At 55.4% G+C, this 21,260-nt stretch overlaps 1 protein-coding gene across 10 annotated transcripts in view; it reads right to left on the bottom strand.

Moving 5' to 3' along the window:
* Positions 1–20,959, bottom strand: part of UNC13B (unc-13 homolog B) — a 148,883-nt gene extending 127,924 nt beyond the window's left edge. For 4 of the 10 annotated variants that reach the window (XM_077346622.1, XM_077346623.1, XM_077346625.1 and 1 more), the window contains exons 1-6: positions 20,773–20,959; positions 4,963–4,992; positions 4,521–4,620; positions 2,946–3,063; positions 2,263–2,386; positions 165–238 (exon numbers count right to left, since the gene is read on the bottom strand). In XM_077346622.1, the coding sequence (XP_077202737.1) occupies positions 165–238; positions 2,263–2,386; positions 2,946–3,063; positions 4,521–4,620; positions 4,963–4,992; positions 20,773–20,794 (468 nt within the window). In that variant the 5' untranslated portion in view covers positions 20,795–20,959. The remainder of the gene's footprint in view (positions 1–164; positions 239–2,262; positions 2,387–2,945; positions 3,064–4,520; positions 4,621–4,962; positions 4,993–20,772) is intronic. The other 6 variants (XM_077346631.1, XM_077346632.1, XM_077346635.1 and 3 more) reach the window with 3 other exon arrangements.
* Positions 20,960–21,260: the final 301 nt, after the last annotated feature.

Below are 21,260 nucleotides of genomic sequence, written 5' to 3'. Positions count from 1 at the left end.
CCAGGGAGGCTGTGGCAGAGAGTTGTGGACCTTTGGGGGTGGGACGGAGGGGCTGAGTGAGATGCAGTGGAAAAGCTGGCCGGAGAGTTCAGCAGCTGGTTTCAGAGCCCCAAAGGAAAGCCCAGGCAGGGGTAGGAGCCCATCAGCAAGGGCCAAATACGCACCTCATCACCGTCCTCCAAAAAGTTCATCTGCTTCAACTTCCTGGTCCAGTATTTGGCCTCTTCTTCCGGGATGTCTATGGAAGAGCAGAGCGGTCAGGGAGAGCTGCACAAGCGGCCAGGGGCAACGGCTGGTCGGGAGGAAGGCCAGCAGGAGAAAGGAACTGGCTGCAGGGACCCTCTGCACTGGAGCAACAGGCCGGCAGCAGCCCCCCCTCTGGGCCAGCCCAACCCCCCGCCCTCTTCAGCAGCCCTTTCGCCACCTAAAAAGTCACTCCTGCCTGCCGATCACAACTCTGTTGTTCACAACACAAAACCTCTAATAAAACAATCCGGTGCAGCAACGGCAGAGGAGAGAGCCCAGAGGCTCCCAGCACCCGAAGGCCAGTCTCAGGAATACAGCGCTGGGGACAGCTGGCAGCGGAGGCCCCACCAGGCCCACCACGGATGCAGACAGGAGCTGCACAATGTACACAATGGGACCTCGCCCTGGAGTTTCTGCGCTGAAGTCCTTAACCCCAACGTCGCCCTTAGAATGAAGATGGGCTGCTCTTCTATGGAGCTGCTGGACTTAGTTTTTCCTCGGGAGGAAATTCCAGAGCCAAGAGGCCAACACTAAAAGTGCCCTGCTCCCAGGAGCGATCTTTCTCAAAACCCAGGTGGGTTTCAAAACCACATGGGAGATGATGCTCCTCTATCTCTGAATGCTAATCATGAAGACTAAAAAATTTCCTGCTTTCAAAAGTGGGGAAATCCCCCTCTCCTTTGCTTGGACCCCACACCACAAACCCAAGGCTTCACCACAGATATATAACTATACATATGCGTATATACACACACACACACAAACACATTCCTTCACATATAAATAAACCAGATATTCCTGATCACAACGCTTCACAAAGAAAATTCCACAGCCTTTGTTTGTATTTCCACATTCAACATAAATTGAGATCCCCCACCTTGAAAAAAGCATAAGATTTCTGGGAAACTACTCATAGTAACCAATGACTCAAAATAAATTATCTCCCTAAAATGTGGGGGTGCTTTTTTCTAAGTAGGGTGCGGTGATAGGTGCTACGGAGAGCTTTGCTGGAGCTAGTTTTTCTCTCCTAAGGTTGCTCCTGCATTGAGGTCCATACCCCAGTTGGCGTGCCCTTGGTGTGTGGAACTGATGCGCTTTTGTGGGGTGTGTCTCTCCTTTCGCCTTCTCCCCAGAGCTCGGTAGCCACATGTGGCAAAGTGTCTGGTGCATCGGAGGCCCGCTGTCCTGGCTGCTGGCAGATTCCTCTCTGCTCCCTGCATGCTCAGTACAAGCAGAGGAGGGACGTGTCCCTGCCCTCCCCATGAAGATTTTGGGGACCCGTCCATCTCTAGTGGCTGAGAAGAGAGAAGGAGCCAGAACAAGGAGGTCTGATTGATGAATGGGGATCGAGGTGGTGGTGTTTGGTGTTACGTACCCAGCAGTCCCCGAAACGGACCCTCACAGAATCACAGAGTTGGAAGTGTCCATAGAGGCCATCTAGTCCAACCCCCTGCTCAACGCAGGATCAGCCCAAAGCATCCTAAAGCATCCAAGAAAAGTGTGCATCCAACCTTTGCTTGAAGACTGCCAGTGAGGGGGGAGCTCACCAACTCCTTAGGCAGCCTATTCCACTGCTGAACTACTCTGATTGAATTTTTTTTCCTGATATCTAGCCTATATCGTTGTAGTTTAAACCCATTACTGCGTGTTCTTTCCTCTGCAGCCGTTAGCTACAGTAGACCATTGCCATTCGCAGAGATCTGTTTGTGGAATCAGCCCTACGGCTGAAATCCACCAGGGATGGAACGCTGGCTTATGCTCAGTAGCCCCACAACATTTAGGGATACAGAGCTCTCCCATCACGTCACCATAGCAAAACCAGGTAGAATAGCATCATAGGGGCACATGACAGACGGTCAAGAAGCAAAACCACGAGTGACAAATCCACTGGCAGCAAGGGTCTACTGGACGAATGCACACGTCCTGACTCCAGGCCAGATCCCTGGGAAACAGAGAGAAGGGAGGAGCCTGATTGTAGCAGGAAGGAGGGCATTGCTCTCCTCCCACTATACTCACCAAAGGGTAATTCAAATCGTGCATCCAGCAAGATCTTATGCGGAGTTGGGTTCCTGGTGCCACAGACCTCCTGGTCCTTCAGCAGGACCTCGGCCTCCAGTGTTGACCATTCCCCAGGGCCTTCCTGAGAAAGATACACGTCATTACCCCAACCATCCTTCCCAGGCAAACCCTCCAGTTCCCTCTCCTTGGCTGGAATTCAAGAGGAATCTGGGTTTGGACAAGAAGCAGCAGCCCACAGGCCTCACAGGGGCTCTGGCAAAAAGCCTTGTCTCCTTTTGTCTGCAGGCAGAGAACCCGGGCCGAAGTATCTCCGGTAGACCCTGGAAGTCTTCCTAACCCATCGGTGCCGTTTGGGGACAGGAAGGCAAAGGGCCACCATACAGCAGCCACGTTCCACAGGGCCTTCGCGTGATACCGTAGAGCAAGACGCCAGGCCAGGCAGCTGAGCACAGCTCAGCCAGAACTCGGCTCACAGCAGGCACTGCCCTATTCAGAGCCATCCCTAGACGACTGCCCCACAGCGCCACTGCCCTTCACGGAGGCCCAGCTGCAGAAAGCCACAGCAGAGGGCGGGCCTTTGTTGGCATCCAGATTCCAGTGGCCCCGCCCTGCTGCCAGTGAAGCACATGCCACAGGCCCCGTTCGCAGGGGAACCAGCCCAGCCCCAAGAGCCCACTGACCTCGTCCGACTGGCGGATGGCCTTCAGCGCAATCCACGCCGTCCCGACCATCGTGTCCCAAATCAGACCTTTGTTCCACACTTCCACAATCAAGCCCAAGTCCAGGCGGCTGATCTCGCTGCAAGAGGGGAGGAAAAAGACACAAGGCACGCAACTTTTAAAATCATTCCCTCTTTTTAGAACAGGAACAGGAGGAAGAGGAGGAGTTTGTTCTTATATGACGCTTTTCTCTAGCAGGAGTCTCAAAGCAACTTACAATAATTTCCCTTTTCTTCCTTGTGAGGTGGGTGAGGCTGAGAGAGCCCTGAGATTACTCAAGAAGAAGAGTTGGCTCTTAGATGCCGCATTTTTCTACCCAAAGGAGCCTCAAAGCGGCTTACAGTCGCCTTCCCTTTCCTTCCCCTGTGAAGTCAGTGAGGCTGAGAGAGCCCTGAGATTACTGAAGAAGAAGAGTTGGTTCTTAGATGCTGCTTTCCTCTACCCGAAGGAGTCTCAAAGCAGCTTCCAGTCGCCTTCCCTTCCTCTCCCCACAACAGACTCCCTTGTGAGGGAGGTGAGGTTGAAAGTGCCCTGAGATTACTGAAGAAGAAGAAGAGTTGGTTCTTACATGTCGTTTTTCTCTACCAGAAGGTAGATATTCCTGCTTGGTCAGAACAGTTTTATCAATGCCGTGGCGAGCCCAAGGTCACCCAGCTGGCTGCATGTGGAGGAGGAGCAGGGAATCAAACCCATCTCGCCAGATTAGAGGTCCGCCCTCCTAACCACGACACCAAGCTGGTGTGAAAGAGGATTCACGCAGAACTCTGGACAGGCAGCATTCAGCTGCCCTTAATGAACGCCCCCATGCACCAATGAAGGAGAGCAATACTGGGGTTGATTCCAGACATCCTGCTGATCAGCCCCCCAAGGGCTGAATTAATCAAGATGCCCTAAATGGACCTCCCCAGCAAACCCATCGTGAGCCCACCACACGAGGCCCATGGTAGACTGCCCTGTTTCAAGAGGCCTCTTCCTCAGAAGAACACAGACTGAGCAGCACAGGCAGCCTGGCACACGCAGTGGTGCAGAGGCACCCTCTGGAGACGGGGCCATGACAACAGCAGTGCAATGAACTTCCAGTGCGCGGGCCATGTGCAAGACACACGGGAAGGACGTTCTGGGCACTCCCATCTGATCACAGTCCAGGTGTTCAAGAGTCTCTTGGTTCCCCTTCACATCACAGAACAACAGCTGTGTTATCTGCTGCAGCTGGTGGTACATTCAGCACAATGAATATTCATCTGTAGGCTCCTTTTGCAATTCTGTCCAAAGGATTTCCTGTATTGGCCACTAAGTCCTGCCCCCCCCCCCCCCCAGCCAGACCTCACAGGGATGACTGCCTTGTTCTGCTTGTACACACTTGGGGGTTCCCACACCAGTTGTCGAAGAGAGAGCCACTTCTTACAGCCTTCAGGCTCTGCTGGGGGGAAGCCGCCTCCCCCCACCCCGGCCGCCGCAGAGCAGGCGGTTCCCACGGCCATTCGGGGGGGATCCGGCACAGCCGGCACGCGGGTGGGGGTGCAGCATCGTACTCACAAGAGGAAGTCTTGCTCCCAGCACGGCTGGTCCCCGCGGACACAGACGGTCGTGCTCTTCACATGCTGCACCTTCAAGGTCACGTACGTGTTGAACTTTTCTGGACAAGACAGCAGAGCGGGTACATGAGAGGCACAGGCAGGGACTGGGAGGAGAGGGCCAGAGGGGCAGAGCCAGCCACTGAAAAGGCATGGCCTGCTGGGAAAGGAGCGGGCTCCATCAGCCCCAAAGGCCGCTCAGCTCTCCAAGCAGTTCAGCTTTGCTGTGACTCTTCCTGGTTTTGCAGGGTGGGTGTTTTACGGAACAAACAAACATGTGCCAACTGAGGGTGTGCCTCCAATTCAAGGAGGCAGCACCCTTCCTGTCATGACTGACAGCCTGACATGGCTTCAGACCCATCAACCCACCCCACCCCTCACTGGCTAACCCAGCAAGCTCTTACCTGGGGGGCCATGGAGCTTGGCTCTCTTAACTGTAAAAACAAGAGAGAGAGAGAGAGAGAGAGAGAGAGAGAGAGAGAGAGCGTCAGCAGATTGTTCCTCCCCAAAGCAACAGTTCTCACCGGTTAATTAAATGTTCCGAGTACAGACAAGAGCGAAAGGAGCCCTCCAGTTACAGCTTCATCTATTCACAACAAAGGAAGGTGGATAAGCAGCTGCTCGATTGAGTTGCCCCAGATTTCTTCTGAGCAACTGGGGGGAAGGCTGAACCAGCAGAGAACAAAGGCCCCAATCCAAGAACCTGAAGTGCAGGGCCAGGTGGGCTCTTGCCCAGACAAAGGCAGGGACTCTGGGGTCAGAAGGGGGCTCATGGGCAGAAGACCCTCAGAAGAGCCCTGCTGGGTCTGGCCACAGAGGATTCACCTAGTCCAGCCTCCCGTCTCACCCAGGGGCCAGCCAGCTCCTCCTCTGCAGGGACAGCCACAGGGCCAAATACTTCAAGAGAGCCCTCCTGACCCCTCTCAGCCTCCTCTTCTCCAGGCTGGACATCCCCAAGTCCCTCAGCCTTTCCTCACAGGGCTTGGTCCCCAGGCACCCCCAGACCATCCTCACCGCTCTCCTCTGCCCCGTCTCCATTTTGTCCACGTCCTTTTCGAAGTGGGGCCTCCAGAACTGCACCCAGGACTCCCAACGGGGTCTGGCCACAGTGGGAGGATGATCGGCACCATGACAGGATGCTTTAGGAGGGGCCAACATGTGGGCAGCAGTTGAGAGGGAGCCAAGGGGAAATGGGGGTGGGCATCCACCTTGCTCAAGGCTCCTCACAGGGTGCCTGTGGTGGGTTGTGGAGGGGTGGGCGATTGGAAGCCGCCTTGAGACTCCTTCTTGTAGAGAAAAGCGGCATCTAAGGACCGACTCCTCTTCTGAAGCCAGAGGGTGGCATGAGTGGGCAGAAGCGTGTGCTGGCTGCAGGAACAGGCCGGGTCAGCAAGACCTCTGGCGCACTTTGCCTAGAGAAACGGTTCCTGCGAGGAAGCACATACTACGAAGAAGACAATTGGTGCGGCTTTCCAGAAGAGATGACACCATAAACAAAATCCCAGATACCAAATCTCCAAGCACTGGCCCAGCCTTGGCAAGCGAGCCCCCTCCCATGCACCAACAGCGCCTTCTACTGGGCCTTGAAGAAAGAGCATTCAACTTGCTTAATGCATTTTGGGGGAGAAAGAAGCATGAGGGACTGAATCACAGAATCATAGAGTTGGAAGGGGCCATACAGGCCATCTAGTCCAACCCCCTGCTCAACGCAGGATTAGCCCTAAGCATCCTAAAACATCCAAGAAAAGTGTGTATCCAACCTTTGCTTGAAGACTGCCAGTGAGGGGGAGCTCACCACCTCCTTAGGCAGCCTATTCCACTGCTGAACGACTCTGACTGAGAAAAACTTTTTCCTGATATCTAGCCTATATCGTTGTACTTGAAGTTTAAACCCATTACTGGGTGTCCTCTCCTCTGCAGCCAGCAGAAACAGCATCCTGCCCTCCTCCAAGTGACAACCTTTCAAATACTTAAAGAGGGCTATCATGTCCCCTCTCAACCTCCTTTTCTCCAGGCTGAACATTCCCAAGTCCCTCAACCTATCTTCATAGGGCTTGTCCCTTGGCCCCAGATCATCCTCGTCGCTCTCCTCTGTACCCTTTCAATTTTATCGATGTCCTTCTTGAAGTGAGGCCTCCAGAACTGCACACAGTACTCCAGGTGTGGTCTGACCAGTGCCGTATACAATGGGACTATGACATCTTCTGATTTTGATGTGATGCCCCTGTTGATACAGCCCAAAATGGCATTTGCCTTTTTTACCACTGCATCACACTGCCTGCTCATGTTTAGTTTACAATCCACAAGTACCCCAAGGTCTCGTTCACACACAGTGCTACCTAGAAGCGTATCCCCCATCCAGTAGGCATGCTTTTCATTTTTCTGACCCAGATGCAGAACTTTACCCTTATCTTTATTAAATTGCATCTTGTTCTCATTTGCCCATTTTTCCATTGTGTTCAGATCTCGTTGAACTCTGTCTCTATCTTCCGGAGTATTTGCCAGTCCTCCCAATTTGGTGTCATCTGCAAACTTGATGAGTAGTCCCTCCACCCCCTCATCTAGATCATCTGTACACCGCCCGTGGCGCCGCGGGCGCCACGGACTAAATAAGACAGTAAGAGGTTCTGGGGCGGGATGTGTCCGGGATGAGGAAGGGTCCAGATTGGACCCTTCCTCATGACAGACAATCAGAGGGACCAATCGGCAGGCGCGAAGCGCCTGCCGATTGGTCCCTCTGATTCCCGCCGCCAGCAACTGCGAGCCGCGCGCAGCGCGGCTCGCAGTTGCTCCTTTGCCGCTGGCCTGAAGCAGCGTCAGGCCGGGGAAAGGCTCCAGAGAGCCTCGGGTGGGGGGGTGGCCGGGCCTGCCTTTCCCCGGCCGCAGGAGCGGCTTCGCAGCGTCGGAGACGCTGCGAAGCCGTTCCTGCGGCCGGGGAAAGGCTCCAGAGAGCCGCGGGTGGGGGGGTGGCCGGGCCCGCCTTTCCCCGGACGCAGGAGCGGCTTCGCAGCGTCGGAGACGCTGCGAAGCCGTTCCTGCGCCCGGGGAAAGGCTCCAGAGAGCCGCGGGTGGGGGGGTGGCCGGGCCCGCCTTTCCCCGGACGCAGGAGCGGCTTCGCCGGCCTTCTCCTGGGAACTGCGATGGCCGAAGACCAGCAGACAGCAACCAGGACCAGCGCAAGGTTTGTAAGTGGACCTGGGGTTCTGACTGGCCTTGGGAGGGAGGACCGCGGCGCTGCTTCTCGGGGGGGGGGTTCTGAGAGAGGGGGTGGGTGGGTGGCTGAGAGTGTGTCCCTTACCCTGCCCCCTTCTCCCCTTTCAAACCCCCTCCAAAGACTGCAGGTATTCCCCCCCCCCCAAACCCACACTCACTGCTAGCGCCCATTGCATTTAGAACTGCAATGGGCTTGATTACTAGTTAATAAATATGTTAAAAAGTACCGGGCCGAGCCCCGAGCCCTGAGGTACCCCGCTACTCACCTCCCTCCAGTCTGATGAAACACCATTGACAACAACTCTTTGAGTGCGGTTCTCTAACCAATTCCCTATCCACCTAACTGTCTGAAAATCCAGATTACAGTCCTTCAATTTATCCAATTTACCCCCTCTAACCTGCCTGAGCCTGCAGGCAAATCGGCCAGAGTTCCCGGGAGGCTGGGGCAGAAATATATGCTGGAGTGCCCCTACGTGCTGCATTTCATTACGCCTACCTGTTCCTCATGACGGCTGGCTCATAATGCTCTTCCTGGATATGGATGTGGTGAGCCTGCAGGCAAACTCCAGTTTGCCACAATGTCCGAATGCATGCAACCCTGGCAAACTGGGATCTGCTTCCTCCCCACAAGGCCCTGCCAGGGTTCTGCATCATGGCACCTGTCGGACCTGCCAAAGGACCCATCTCCACTCTGAGGGCCAGGCTGCAGGTGAAACGTCACCAGGTAGATAAGCCAGTGCACAGCTGAGAAGGCCAGACACCTGACTCAGTCCCCTGTAGGCTGCAGCCTGTGGAAATACCATCTGGAGGTGATGGTACCGCTTTACTCTGCTCTGGTTCAGCCTCACTTGGAGTCCTGTGTTCAGTTTTGGTCACCCCAGTTGAAGAGGGAGGTAGACAAACTGGAACGTGTCCAGAGGAGGGCAACCAAGATGATGAGGGGTTTGGAGACCAAGACGTAGGAGGAAAGGTTGGGGGAGCTTGGTCTGTTTAGCCTAGAGAGGAGATGACTGAGAGGGGATCCGATAACCATCTTCAAGTACTTAAAAGGCTGCCATGTAGAGGATGGAGCAGAGGTATTCTCTCTTCCCCTGGAGGGACAGACCAGAACGAATGGGATGAAATTAATTCAAAAGAAATTCCTTCTCAACATCCGGAAGAAGTTCCTGACAGTCAGAGCGGTTTCTCAGTGGAACAGGCTTCCTTGGGAGTTGATGGGTTCTCCATCTTTGGAGATTTTTAAACAGAGGCTGGAGAGCCATCTGACGGAGAGGCTGATTCTATTAAGGTTCAAGGGGGTGGCAGGGTACAGTGGGTGAGCAAGAGGGTTGTGAGTGTCCTGCATAGTGCAGGGGGTTGGACTAGATGACCCATAAGGTCCCTTCCAATTCTGTTAATTTATGATTCTAAACCAAAAGGAACAAAACCTAACCTTAACATGTAGGAACTCAAAAGTTGAGCTGAACAATAAAAATAATGTAAAACTTGTTAATTATTTATTGCATAATTAAAAACAGAATAAAAACAGAATAAAAACTATACCGAACTAACAGCACATAGAACCAAGGACCAAAGGAGTTTTGACCCTTCCGGGTCTTCCTCAGTGGTCAAGATTATGATTATACACTCTCTATATAAATATACCTATATAGAACTCTCTATAATGTGTAGCTGAATGGTTGAGTGGGATCTATAATGTATAAATTTTATCTATGTTAGAGACCAATTCCTTTGTTATGTCCCCAAAGTCACCACTCTTCGCTACCATTAGGTTCTGTACTCAGAGTGTCATCCCATGTGCGTCAGAAAAAGCTATATGATTCTACACACAAGAATTTGAGATATATTTATACTTATTTTAAAAAATCTAATAACCATATGCATTACATATTTCATAAACTTAAACAGAGCAAACGCACAGAAAAATCTCTCTGGGTTTTTCACCTTGCCAGTTTCCCCAGCCCCTCTCTTCTCCATCATCCCACAGGATTGTCCCAGGCAAGAGAGTCCTTCCTGGCAAGCCCCGATGGAAGGGCCCAAATTCCCACATGCCGCCCTGACCTCTCCACCGCAAAGCTGAGGCGGTCAACCTGGCTGGCTCCAGGCCCCACTGGACAGGTGCTCCGTGCACCAGAAAAGCAGTCACCGGGGAGAAGAAGAAGAAGAAGAGTTGGTTCTTAGATGCCGCTTTTCCCTACCCAAAGGAGGCTCAAGGCGGCTTACAGTCGCCTTCCCATTCCTCTCCCCACAACAGACTCCCTGTGGGGTAGGTGAGGCTGAGAGAGCCCTGATATCACTGCCCGGTCAGAACAGTTTTATCAGTGCCGTGGCGAGCCCAAGGTCACCCAGCTGGCTGCATGTGGGGGAGCGCAGAATCGAACCTGGCATGCCAGATTAGAAGTCCGCACTCCTAACCACTACACAAAAATGGCTCTCTGGGGGCTTGAGGGTGGGGGGGGGGGCTTGAGGAGCTACAGAAAAGAGGAAGTGGACACTTGTATTTCCAAGCTGCATTTGGAATCGTAGAGGGGGGGGGATTCATCTGCTGACACTGAAAGAAGGACAGATGGCCAAAAGATTACATCCTACATAAATCCAGCACATGATGCGCAAAGCCCGTTCCTGGGCCTATTTTGCAGTGAAGCAGTGAAACCAAGGTCAGAACAGGGAACACAGCAGAAGAGCGGCCCCCAGGCTCTTCTTCTTCCATCCTTCCATCTTTGGCAAATATAGTGCTAGAAGATATGTGCCAACAATTCCCCTCCGTCCTCTACATAGGGCAAACAGGTCAGACCCTCTGCCAAGGAATAAATGGACACAAACTTCAAAACTCACAGGACTGAGAAATCTGTAGGGCAACACTTCAGCCTTCCAGGACATTCAATAAGGGGCCTCAAAGTAACCGTTTTATTGCAAAGGAACTTCAAGAACAGACTAGAAAGGGAGATTGTATCAATACAAGGTATTACAGCACTCAAAACAATGGCATACCCTGGACTCAACAAGGACATAGGTTTTTATCCCACTATGCATGCTAACCTCATTCAGCTCTTGTATCCCCATTCCTTGCAATCCCCTTTTATTTGGGACAATGTGACTGCAATGGGATGTTGGTAATATGTAACGTAACTCAGAATCTAACTCTCCGGTCTCTCTCCGGACAAGATAACTGGCCAGCACAGCTTCTCACTTGCAGGGATGCTGCCACGCTTGGGGGGAGACGGAGGGGGCTGGCAACCAGGAGTCTCTTTTAGTTGTTTCTTTTCACAACTGGGAAAGTGCCTGCATTGATGACTCAAATGGACAGTTTTATTTCTTCAATGATTTTGTGAACTACAACTGAAGCCAAAAGACTGAGTAGCCTTTTAAGCAAAGGATTATCATCATACTGCATAATTTGGATGTTATGACACAGTTTGCTAATTTGCTACTCATTTACTTTCTCCTTATATCTGTACTTTCACGATCTCTGTTCCATTGTGCGTAGTCGGAGGAAGAGTGCCTGCACCCAAAAGCTCACGCTCGGAATAAATCTTGGTTGGTCTTGAAGGTGCTGTAGAAGAACTCGGTTCCAGACTGGCACGAACAGGCCCATCCGTATAGAAGGGCAGAAAGGAGAACAGAGCCCGGAGTTCATGCTGGCTCCCAAGCCTGACCGTCAGAGCTTGCGACAGAAATGGGGATGCCAGCCCCCTCCAAGGGCACACGGCGCAAGGCCAGGCTCACTGCGGGGTGGCAGAACCTGCAAGCGACAGGCAGAAGACCCAGAACCCCAAAACAGCCACCCAAGTACCAAAAAGCCTCCTGGGTAGCACACCACGCTTGAGGTGGGGGGCAGACCCCCTGGCTGGCAGGCAGAGAGAGGGGGGCCAGCAGCAAGCAGGCCCTGGAAGAAGGGGCAGGGCTGCTCTTGAGGCTGTTGCCTTTCCTGGGGACGTGGAAAAGGGCTCTCCAACCCCCAGGGACTCCCGGCAGCCCCACATGGGATGAGAGATGAGCAGAGGCGGCTCCCCCCCCCCCCCCCGCCCCCGTGCCTGCCTCTGCAAGCGATGGCCCTGCCTGCCTTGGTGCCCTCCTGCCCCATCACTAAACGGGGCTGGCCCTGCTGTGCTGCTGAGAGGGGCTTGTTTGGGCCCTCCTGGCCCGGGCTGTGTCTTTCCTCCTGCCGCAGGGCCAGACCCACCTGCTTCCTGGCTGCTGGCTAAATCCTGTTTGCACATTTGACCCTCCCCACAGTGAGAAATGCAGCGCTTGCTCGGGTGGATCCCTGCTGCTTTGCCATTCAAGGATCCTCCTTCCGCTTCTGCCCAGCTGCTGTGCTGAACCGAACAGTGAGGACAGGAACCAAATCTCTAATTCAATCACTGAGATTATGGGATGTTAATCCTGCTGAAGCCGCACGAGAGACAGACCACTCGGGCAGGTGACCTGGTTCCCCAAAGAAGCCACACGTTAGGCCACATTTCTGGGTAGGGATGGCCCCAGATAACAACCTTCTCTCTTCCCAGGGGAGACGGTTTCTTCAAAAGGCAATTGGGAAGCAATTTCACACCCGGGACCGTGGCTGCCCATGACCCAATTGATCCTCTGCCTCCCTCGTCAAAGCTGGTGCCCACTCCCCTCCCCAACGAATTCCCCTGCAATTTGCAACTTCCCCTCGGGAGACTTTCCTGATTAGATTTGGTTTACAAAGTTAAGTCCCTTCGTACTGGGAAGTGATCTGCTCCCTGTTCCAGGCAGCTGGTGCTGCTGAGGGAAGGAAGTCCCCTTCCCCCCCCCCTGGAAACCCCAACAGAGAAAGAAAACTCGGTCTTCCTGGGGGGGGGGGGGGAGTGGGCGGTGAGCCCAGCATCTTCCTCTGGGGCAAGGGGGTGGGGGAGCCAGGGAGGCCAGTGCAGGCCCTTGAGAGGAGGGCAGGGAGGCCGGAGCACTCTGGGCCAGAGGCCCCTTCCCCTGGGGTCACTCCGGAGCACTTGCAGCAGGCGCCCACGGAGCAGTCCCGAGGGAACGGAGCCTGGATCGCCCCCCAGTCACAGACTCCGAGGCTTCTCCGTCCTCCCCCACTGACCACACCCTGCCTCCCTTGAGCTCACCGGGTCCTGCAGGCCCTCCAGCAGGCTGGCTGAAGGGAGAGAGCAAGCCCCTTTGGTCAGCAGGCAGGTGAGGAAAGGGGGCACACAAGAGGGACCCCTTGCATTCAAGCAGAGCACCACAGGCATTCACCTGGGCTGGCATTGGGAGGAACTTTGGGGCTACCGGACTTGTTTTCAGAGTTGAGCTTCTCTCAAAATAAATATTTTAAAAACCTTATAATGAGTTTTAATTCTCCGTAAATCACCCCCCCCATGAGAATGCTCTATTACAGGGGTAGTCAACCTGTGGTCCTCCAGATGTTCATGGACTACAATTCTCATGAGCCCCTGCCAGCAAACGCTGGCAGGGGCTCATGGGAATTGTAGTCCATGAACATCTGGAGGACCACAGGTTGATTGCCCCTGCTCTATTACACATATGCAGTTGGCCAAAAGCTGTGACACAACAAAAAGGACTAAATACATGGCGGCCACTTGGCCTCCTCAGGGTGCAGCAAGGCTACTTCTGAGGGGCAAGAAGGCCACTGCCGGTCCAGCGGTTGCTCTGCCCTCCAAGACCCCCACGGGCAGAACACACTTTAGATCAGTGGTCCTCGACCAGCAGAAAAGGGCGAGATCGGCCTGGTGGGACAAGAGGCAGAGCTGAACTGAGAAACCCCCCCTGGGGGGGGAACAATTTATATACAATCACGAAAAATGAATCTTCATGCCGCTGGTCAGTTTTGGTTTAATTTCGGTGAAAGAACCCTTGCATAATTTTATGGCTGGGGGTCGCCACAACAGGAGGAACTGGATTAAAGGGTCACAGCATTAGGAAGGTGGGGAGACAGAGGCCCCCCAGCAGAGACTGGACCGTTCAAAAGGAGAATCAGAATCCCCCCTTCCCGGCCCGTCCACAGACGAAGAAGCTGCTTACGTCAAGCCCGACGAGCACCGACCCAGAAGCCACTCCCGGTTCCAAAACCAACACCCCGGGCTCCAGAGGGGAGCTCAGCCAAGAGCGAAGCCTCCATTTGCACAGGCAGCTGCAGTCCTGGAGGCCGGGCGTGTTTGTTTTGAGGGCAGCCCAGGGTGAGAAGCCCTGCCACCCTCGGTGCTGCCTTTGTTGAACTGCCACCCTCCCATGGCTCAGCCTCGTCACCAGCAAAGCTCTGCAAACAAACACCGCAAACCGCATGCCCACGGGCCCGGGAGAGGAGGCTGAGGCACCTGCCCAGGAAAGATGCCCCCAGCTTCAGCTCACCGAGCAGCGCAGAGTCCCCCCCCCCACAGCCCCGTCGGCCTCTGGAAGCTCCAAGCGTCGCACGCCAGCCACCCCACGGCCACCCTCTACCTTCCTAAGCAAGCAGCTCCCACCAAGGCTCCATTCCCAACCCCCCCCCACCCCCAACTGAGGGCACTCAGTGGTTTGGTGGTCCTTGGGGGACCAAGAGCAAGGCCCCTGGGAGCAACCCGTGCCAAGCAGAAAAAGGTTTTGCAGTGACACGCAGAGGGGGTGTAGGGTAAGACAAGGGACCCATGACAATACTTATTTCTTTAAAACATTCATTAGCTGCCTTTCAACCTTTAAAGGAAATCAGGGTGGCTTACCATGCAAGCTGCCACTAATCAATGAAAAAGAAGAAGAGTTGGTTCTTCTATGCCGCTTTTCTCTACCCGAAGGAGTCTCAAAGCGGCTTCCAATTGCCCTTTCCTCTCCCCACAGCAGACACCCTGTGAGGAAGGTGAGGCTGAGGGAGCCCTGATATTACTGAAGAAGAAGAAGAAGAGTTGGTTCTTTTATGCCACTTTTCTCTACCCAATGGAGTCTCAAAGCGGCTTACAGTCACCTTTCCTGTCCTCTCCCTACAACAGACATCCTGTGAGGTGGTTGAGGCTGAACAAGCCCTGATATTATTGAAGAAGAAGAGTTTGTTCTTATATGCCACTTTTCTCTACCCAAAGGAGTCTCAAAGCGGCTTATATTCACCTTCCCTTTCCTCCCCCCACAACAGACACCCTGTGAGGCAGGTGAGGCTGAGAGAGCCCTGAGATTACTGAAGAAGAAGAAGAGTTGGTTCTTAAATGCCGCTTTCCTCTACCCAAAGGAGGCTCAAAGCAGCTTACAGTTGCCTTCCCTTTTCTCTCCCCACAACGGATACCCTATACGGGGCTGAGAGAGCTTTTGATAGGTTTGTTCTATGAGAACAGCTCTAACAGACTGGCCCAAGGTCCCCAAGCTGGCTGCAAATGGAGGGGGAGCGGGGAATCAAACCAGATTAGACAATGGCACTCTTAACCACAGCAGCATTACAGCAAGAGGGCCCTCGCTTAGCAGGACTCAAGCAGGGCTGCCTGATGAGAGGATTGGAGCTCCCCTCCGGGATACGATCAACCTCTGCCTCTCAATGGGAGAGTTCTTGGGATGGCTGAAGGCGGCTGTGGTTCATCCCCTGCCACACACCAAATACCAGCATTCCTGGGTAAAGCTTCAGTCCTTGATCCATCCCAGTCAGGTGTCCGGCCTGGCCACAGGTGGAGGCAGCGCTGGTCGCCCTGATGCACAACCTCCATCGCTGGCTGGATCAAGGCAGGTCAGCACTGCTTGTATCACTTGACCCCATGGCAGCATTTGACCTCGTCGACCATGAGCTTTGCTGATGCCAGAATACAGGGGACACTCCTCCAATGACTCCCCTTTCTCTGGGGCCGCAGACAAAAGGTCGCAATTGGAGAGAGACAATCAAACCGCTGGCAACTCACGATTAACACCTTTATTCAGGTGCCCTTTCGCCCAGCTGGTACGGAGGTTCAGACTTGTGTGCCATCAATATACAGATGATGCCCAGCTCTTCCTCCTGATGGACAACCACCCTGATTCACCCCAGAAGCTTTAGCCAGATGCCTGGAAGCAGTGACGAGATGGCTCAAGCAGAGCTGTCTGAAGCTCAACCCTTCAAAGACGGAGGAGGTCCTGTGGCTGGGCACGAAGAGTCCAAGCCAGGAAGAGCACCTACCCAACCCGGATGGAGTGCAACTATCAGTGACTCTCTCTGCCAGGAACCTGGGCACGATCCCAGATGCCTCCCTCTCTATGGAGGCACAGGTCACAAGAGTAATGCGGCTGGTGGCCAGATTACTAACGCCCATCTGGCCCAGGAACACCTTGCCACAGTGATCCACACAACGGTCACCTCTAGACTGGACTTCTGCAACTAGCTGTACATGGGCCTGCCCTTGTCACTGAACCAGAAACTATGATTGGTCCAGAACACAGCAGCCGGGGTTCTCACGGGAACATCTTGGAGGGCCCACATTTGGCCCCCGCTGCAATAGCTGCAATAGTTACCAGATTAAGCTTAAGGTCTTGGTAATTACCTCTAAAGCCATATGCAGTTTGGGTCCAGGGTACCTGAGAAACCACCTCTCTGCTCATGCCCCCCAAATAGCGCTGTGCTTGGCCAACACCAACCGGCTAATGATCCCTGGCCCCAAAGAAGCACGTTTGGCCTCAACCAGGGCCAGGTCGCACTCTGTCCTGGCCCGCACATGGTGGAATGAGCTCCCAGAAGAGATCCGGGCCCTGACCGCGCAAACCCAGTTCCACAGGGCCTGGAAAATGGAGCTCTTCCGCCACACATTTGGCTAAATGCAGTGACAACCCCTACTGGGCTCCCAGAACCTTCTGCCATCCAGACATGCTCACTCTATGGGGCACAGTTGCGTCATTATTACCAGGAATAAATGTTCTACTGCCTATGCTATGCACTGATTATTGTTGATGATGCCACATTGTTAATGACACAGTGATGCCACTCACGTCCCATGTAAACTGCTCTAAGCCACAAGGGAGGGAAATACCTAAATCTAACCTAAATAGATAAATAAGTCCAGAGAGTCACCATAAGTAGAGCGGCTTGACGGCCCTGAACACGAACATCCATCCATGTGCATCTCACTCATGTCAGAGACACAGACCTCCTTAGAGCCCCCATGCAGTGTGGGGCGTCTTTGGAGCAGCCGTCTGAGGTTTCCCCACCCCTTTCTTTCCTGCCCTCCAACTAAGGAGCAGCAGCAGCAGCCGCAGCCGCCGTTTCTTCCGAGCGCAGGCCCTGGCAGCGCATTCAAGCAAGGCTCTGCTCCCCTGACTGCTCAAATGGGGAGGGGGTCTAGAGGGAGGGTCTCCAGCCTGACCCTCCCGACAGGGCTGCTGCCCCCCTGCGTGGAGGACTTGAGAGCAGCAACAAGCGTCTCTTGGGTGGATCATGCAGAAAGAGTTAAATGGTCTTAAACAAAAAGCAAACCGTTACAAACGTTCGCTTCTTCCTCCAACCCGCTCCAGTGGGGATTGGGCCCCCCCCCCAATGATCAATCATCAGAGCGAGCGAGCGACCGCTATGCCCCACCAGCTATTGAAATGCTTCCGTTCTGGACCCCGACAACAGGTTTCTTCCAGGCCTGGAACTGGAAACCCTGCCCCCCCCCCCCCGACTTCCCCTGTTCCGGCCTGGGGCTAACCGCCGAAGGACATTTCACGAGAGACTCTCTGTTCACACAAATTATGTCTGTATTTATTTCCCACCCAGAATACATCGCTAAATCAAAATACACTATGAGACTGATTTGACTGATCGATTAAAAGGCTGGAACTATTCCCAGCAGTACTCCAGACGCTTCCCCCGGTGGCTCCCCCCCCCCCCCGATTCCTCCTCTACGCAAAGAGAAGGAGTCTCCCCAGGCGGGTTGGAAGTGAAGAAGAGCCCAGGAGCCTTCCTCCAAGCCTCCACACGTCCCCCCAGGAGCCAGAAGCCCCTGGTCCACCAGGAGGCTGGATCCACCTCTCTGTCCCAAAATACAGACAATGGCAGAAAAGCCACTGTGCAGGAGCCAGCCAGGGGGATGCCTGTGGGGGTCAAAAGCCACTCCCAGGGCTGTCTCACCACCCCCACTTCTAAGTCTCTCTGGCCCCTCTTTCGCCCCACAAGAGCCACCGAGGGTCTCCCGGCCTGCGTCGGGCGGGGTGGGCTCAGACTTGGAGCATCGTTCCCAGGCCCTCGGAGGGCTTCCGGGACCACAGTGCACCGTGCAGACAGGGCTCCAAGCCAGTTCCCGTGCATTTCCTGGCCTCCTGCTCACACGGGAGCCTCCCTCTTAGCAGCGCAAGGGTCACCAGGCGGGATCAGCGGCTCCTTTTGCCACCCTCCTACCAAGGGGAGGCTGACAGCAATGGCAGCTGACAGGCTGGCAGCAAAATTTAAAATGTATGCGCTACGGTGGCATGCAGAACTTTGTACCTCCTTCTCAGGCGTTGAGCCTGTGAAAGACCGACACCCAGGCGTCCCAAGTCACGCCTGTGCCACATCCCCGCCACAAGATGGCACCGGGGAGTCCCCCCCGACCACCACTGACCTGGCCCCCTGGGACAAGAGCAGGACTCCATGGGCTTCGGTAGCCCCCTCCTCATCCCCAGACGCTTGGTTTTAATTTATTTCAGCTATTTCTACCCAAATAGGGCAAAGATCAAAGCCACCAAAACATCACAACATATACATTAAAATGTCTGTACCCGCATAAGACAAAAATCAGGGGGGGGGGTTAATAGCAGTCCTTGGGGGTCCTTGGGGGCCACGCCACACAAAACCTACAAGTGGCAAAAGAAAATGATAGACAGGTGATCCTCCATGGGGAGGAGTTCCAGCGTTTTGGCACCATGAGCAAGGAGGCCCTTTCTCAAGCCCCCACCCGCTCAGCTCAGCCCAAACGGGGCCTCTGAAGATGACCAGAGTGGTCAGTTGTGGGAGAATTTGGCCCTTAAGGCATGCTAGCACCCGAGAAGCAACCTTCTGCCTGCAGACGGATCATTTCTAAGCACACCGACGACTTTGGCCAGGCAGCGGTTCAGGCTCTCTACTGCATCACCGAGGGGATTTAGATGATAAGGATCCGTAGAGCTGAGCATCTTCAGCATCTTGACAAAGGCCAGCCCCCAAATGACAACTGATTTGTCTCAAGGGTTTGACACAGAGACTGGCCTTCGGCTCTTTCCCTGGGAGAGCACAGAACCCCGAGCCAGTACTGGCAGCAGAGTCGTCTGAAGCTCAGTCCTCCAAAGACGGAGGTCCTGTGGCTGGGTAGGAAGGGCCCACGTGGGGAAGCGCGCCTGCCCGCCCTGGGTGGTGTGCAGCTCTCAGTGGCTCAAACCGCCAGGAACCTGGGCGTGACCCTGGACGCTTCCCTCACTGTGGAAGCCCAGGTCACAAAGGCAGTGGCGGCTGGCATTTTGCCATCTCCACCAAGCCAAGCATACTAGCACCCTACCTGGCCCCAGAACACCTGGCCACAGTGATCCACATGACGGTCACCTCTAGACTGGACTTCTGCAACTCACTCTACACAGGCCTGCCTTGATCCAGAAACTACAGCTGGTCCAAAACGCAGTGGCCAGGATCCTGACCACAACACCATGAAAGTCCCACATCCGACCCATTCTCCACAAACTACAGGGGTTGCCAGTTGAATTCCGGATCAGGATAAAGGTTCTGGTATGGCCTTTAAGGCCATACATGGCCAGGGGCCAGTGTACCTGAGGGACCGCCTCCCTGCCTATGCCCCCAAAAGAGCTCTGCGCTCCACTGCTACCAACTGGCTGATGGTCCCTGGCCCTAAAGATGCCCGCCTGGCCCCCACGAGGGCCAGAGCCTTCTCTGTCCTGGCCCCCACCTGGTGGAATGAGCTTGCAGAGAGCTAAAACAGTTCCGCAGGGCCTGCAAAAAGGAGCTCTTCCGCCAGGCATTCGGTTGAGACCAGGCATCACCAACAACGTCTGAAGGGCCCCTGCTCCCCCCCCCCCAGAACTCTGGGCCTGTTTGCATTGTTGCCTTGTTATAATTATCAGTAGTTAATACTCTTGTTACAGTTACTTATATGCTATGGATTGTTTCATGTATTGTTTAGACATTTTATGTAAACCGCCCTGAGCCTTCGGGGAGAGCGGTATATAAATATATAAGAAATAATAAATAAATCGCCCTGAGCCTCCAGAGAGGGTGGTATATAAATATATATAATAAATAAATTTAAAAATCCCAGCTACTGGTATAGAGTTTAGGGGGAAATTTGTCAGGGAAGGGGACAAAGCGGGGGACATGGACAGCAAAAGGAAGGGAGGAGAGGGAAAGAAGCCAAGGTGTGGGGGAGGGGGATAAATCCTTCCAGCCAGTCCCTGGCAGGTGCCCCCCCCACCCCGTTGGGCCTATTGGTGGAAGTAGAAGAAGGCAAGACCCCTGCGGGCTCTGTGGGGAGGAGGGCCCGGCCAGCCCTGGAGGGGGCGGGGAAAGGGGCACCTGGCCGCAGGTGCGCCTCTCTCTCTCTCTTTCCTTCCTTCCTTCCTCCTGCCCGCCCGAGAGGGAGGGAGGGAGGGCGCAGGTAAGCGGCAGGCAGGGAAGAGCCCTAGCCAGACCAAGGGGGGGGGGGCGGCTCCCCACTCTCGGTCCGCTCCCAAGTTCGCTCTCTAACACGGCGGGGGGGGGGGCTCGGAACTCAATCGGCGACCCTCCCCTCCCCGAAATAAAGGGGGGGTCCCCCCGGCCTAATGCATTTGAGGCACCTGCGGGATAAAAAGCGGCCGCTCGTTTTATCTGGCCGGGGGGGGGGGGGCAAGAGGCGGTTCCTTTCGCGGCAGGGCCAACAGGCCCCCCCCCGGGCATCCCTCCCCTCCCCTCCCCTCCCCTCCCCTCCCGGCGTCCCCGGGGGAAGCCTCCCGCCTGGCCCGCCCCCGGGAGCGGCTGTGCCTGGGCGGGGCAGGGGAGGGGCAGCTGCCTCCGGAGGGACCCCCGCCCCCCCCCGAGGGGCAGGGCAGGGCAGGGCAGGGCAGGGCAGGGCAGGGCAGGGCAGGGGGCGCGGCTTGTTTCTCCCTCCCGCCGGACTCACCGCGCACGCAGAGGAGGGACATGATGGCGCCGCCACCGCCGCCGCCGCCTCTTCCCGCCGCTCCTCATGCCCACGCCCGCCGGCCTCAGGCGGGACTCGAACCCGCGACCCCCGCGCAGCCGCCGCCGCTGCCGCCGCTGCCGCCGGGCCGCCCCCGCACCCACTGCCGGAGACCCCGTGGCGCAGGGGCGGGGCCAGAGCGGCGCCGGGGCCCGGGGGCGGGGCGGGGCCGGGTCCAATCGCCACCTGGGCCACGCCCTCCCCCCCCCCGCGATCCGCCCGCGGGAAGGACACGCCAGCAGGACACGCCCTCGGCGCCCGGCCACGCCCACGCAGCGAGAGGAACCCCCGCCCTGCCCTGCCCTGCCCTGCCCTGCGGTGGACTGCGCCCGCCGCTGGCGGCTCCCCCACCCCAGTCCGTAGGGAAGAGGCGACGGGGGAGACGAGGAGGGGAGGGAGCGGCGCTTCTCCCCCCCCAAACATACACC

The sequence above is a fragment of the Paroedura picta genome, chromosome 7 (assembly GCF_049243985.1).
Source record: "Paroedura picta isolate Pp20150507F chromosome 7, Ppicta_v3.0, whole genome shotgun sequence".
Classification (NCBI taxonomy): Eukaryota; Metazoa; Chordata; class Lepidosauria; order Squamata; family Gekkonidae; genus Paroedura; species Paroedura picta.
This window is presented reverse-complemented; position numbering and strand designations above follow the sequence as displayed.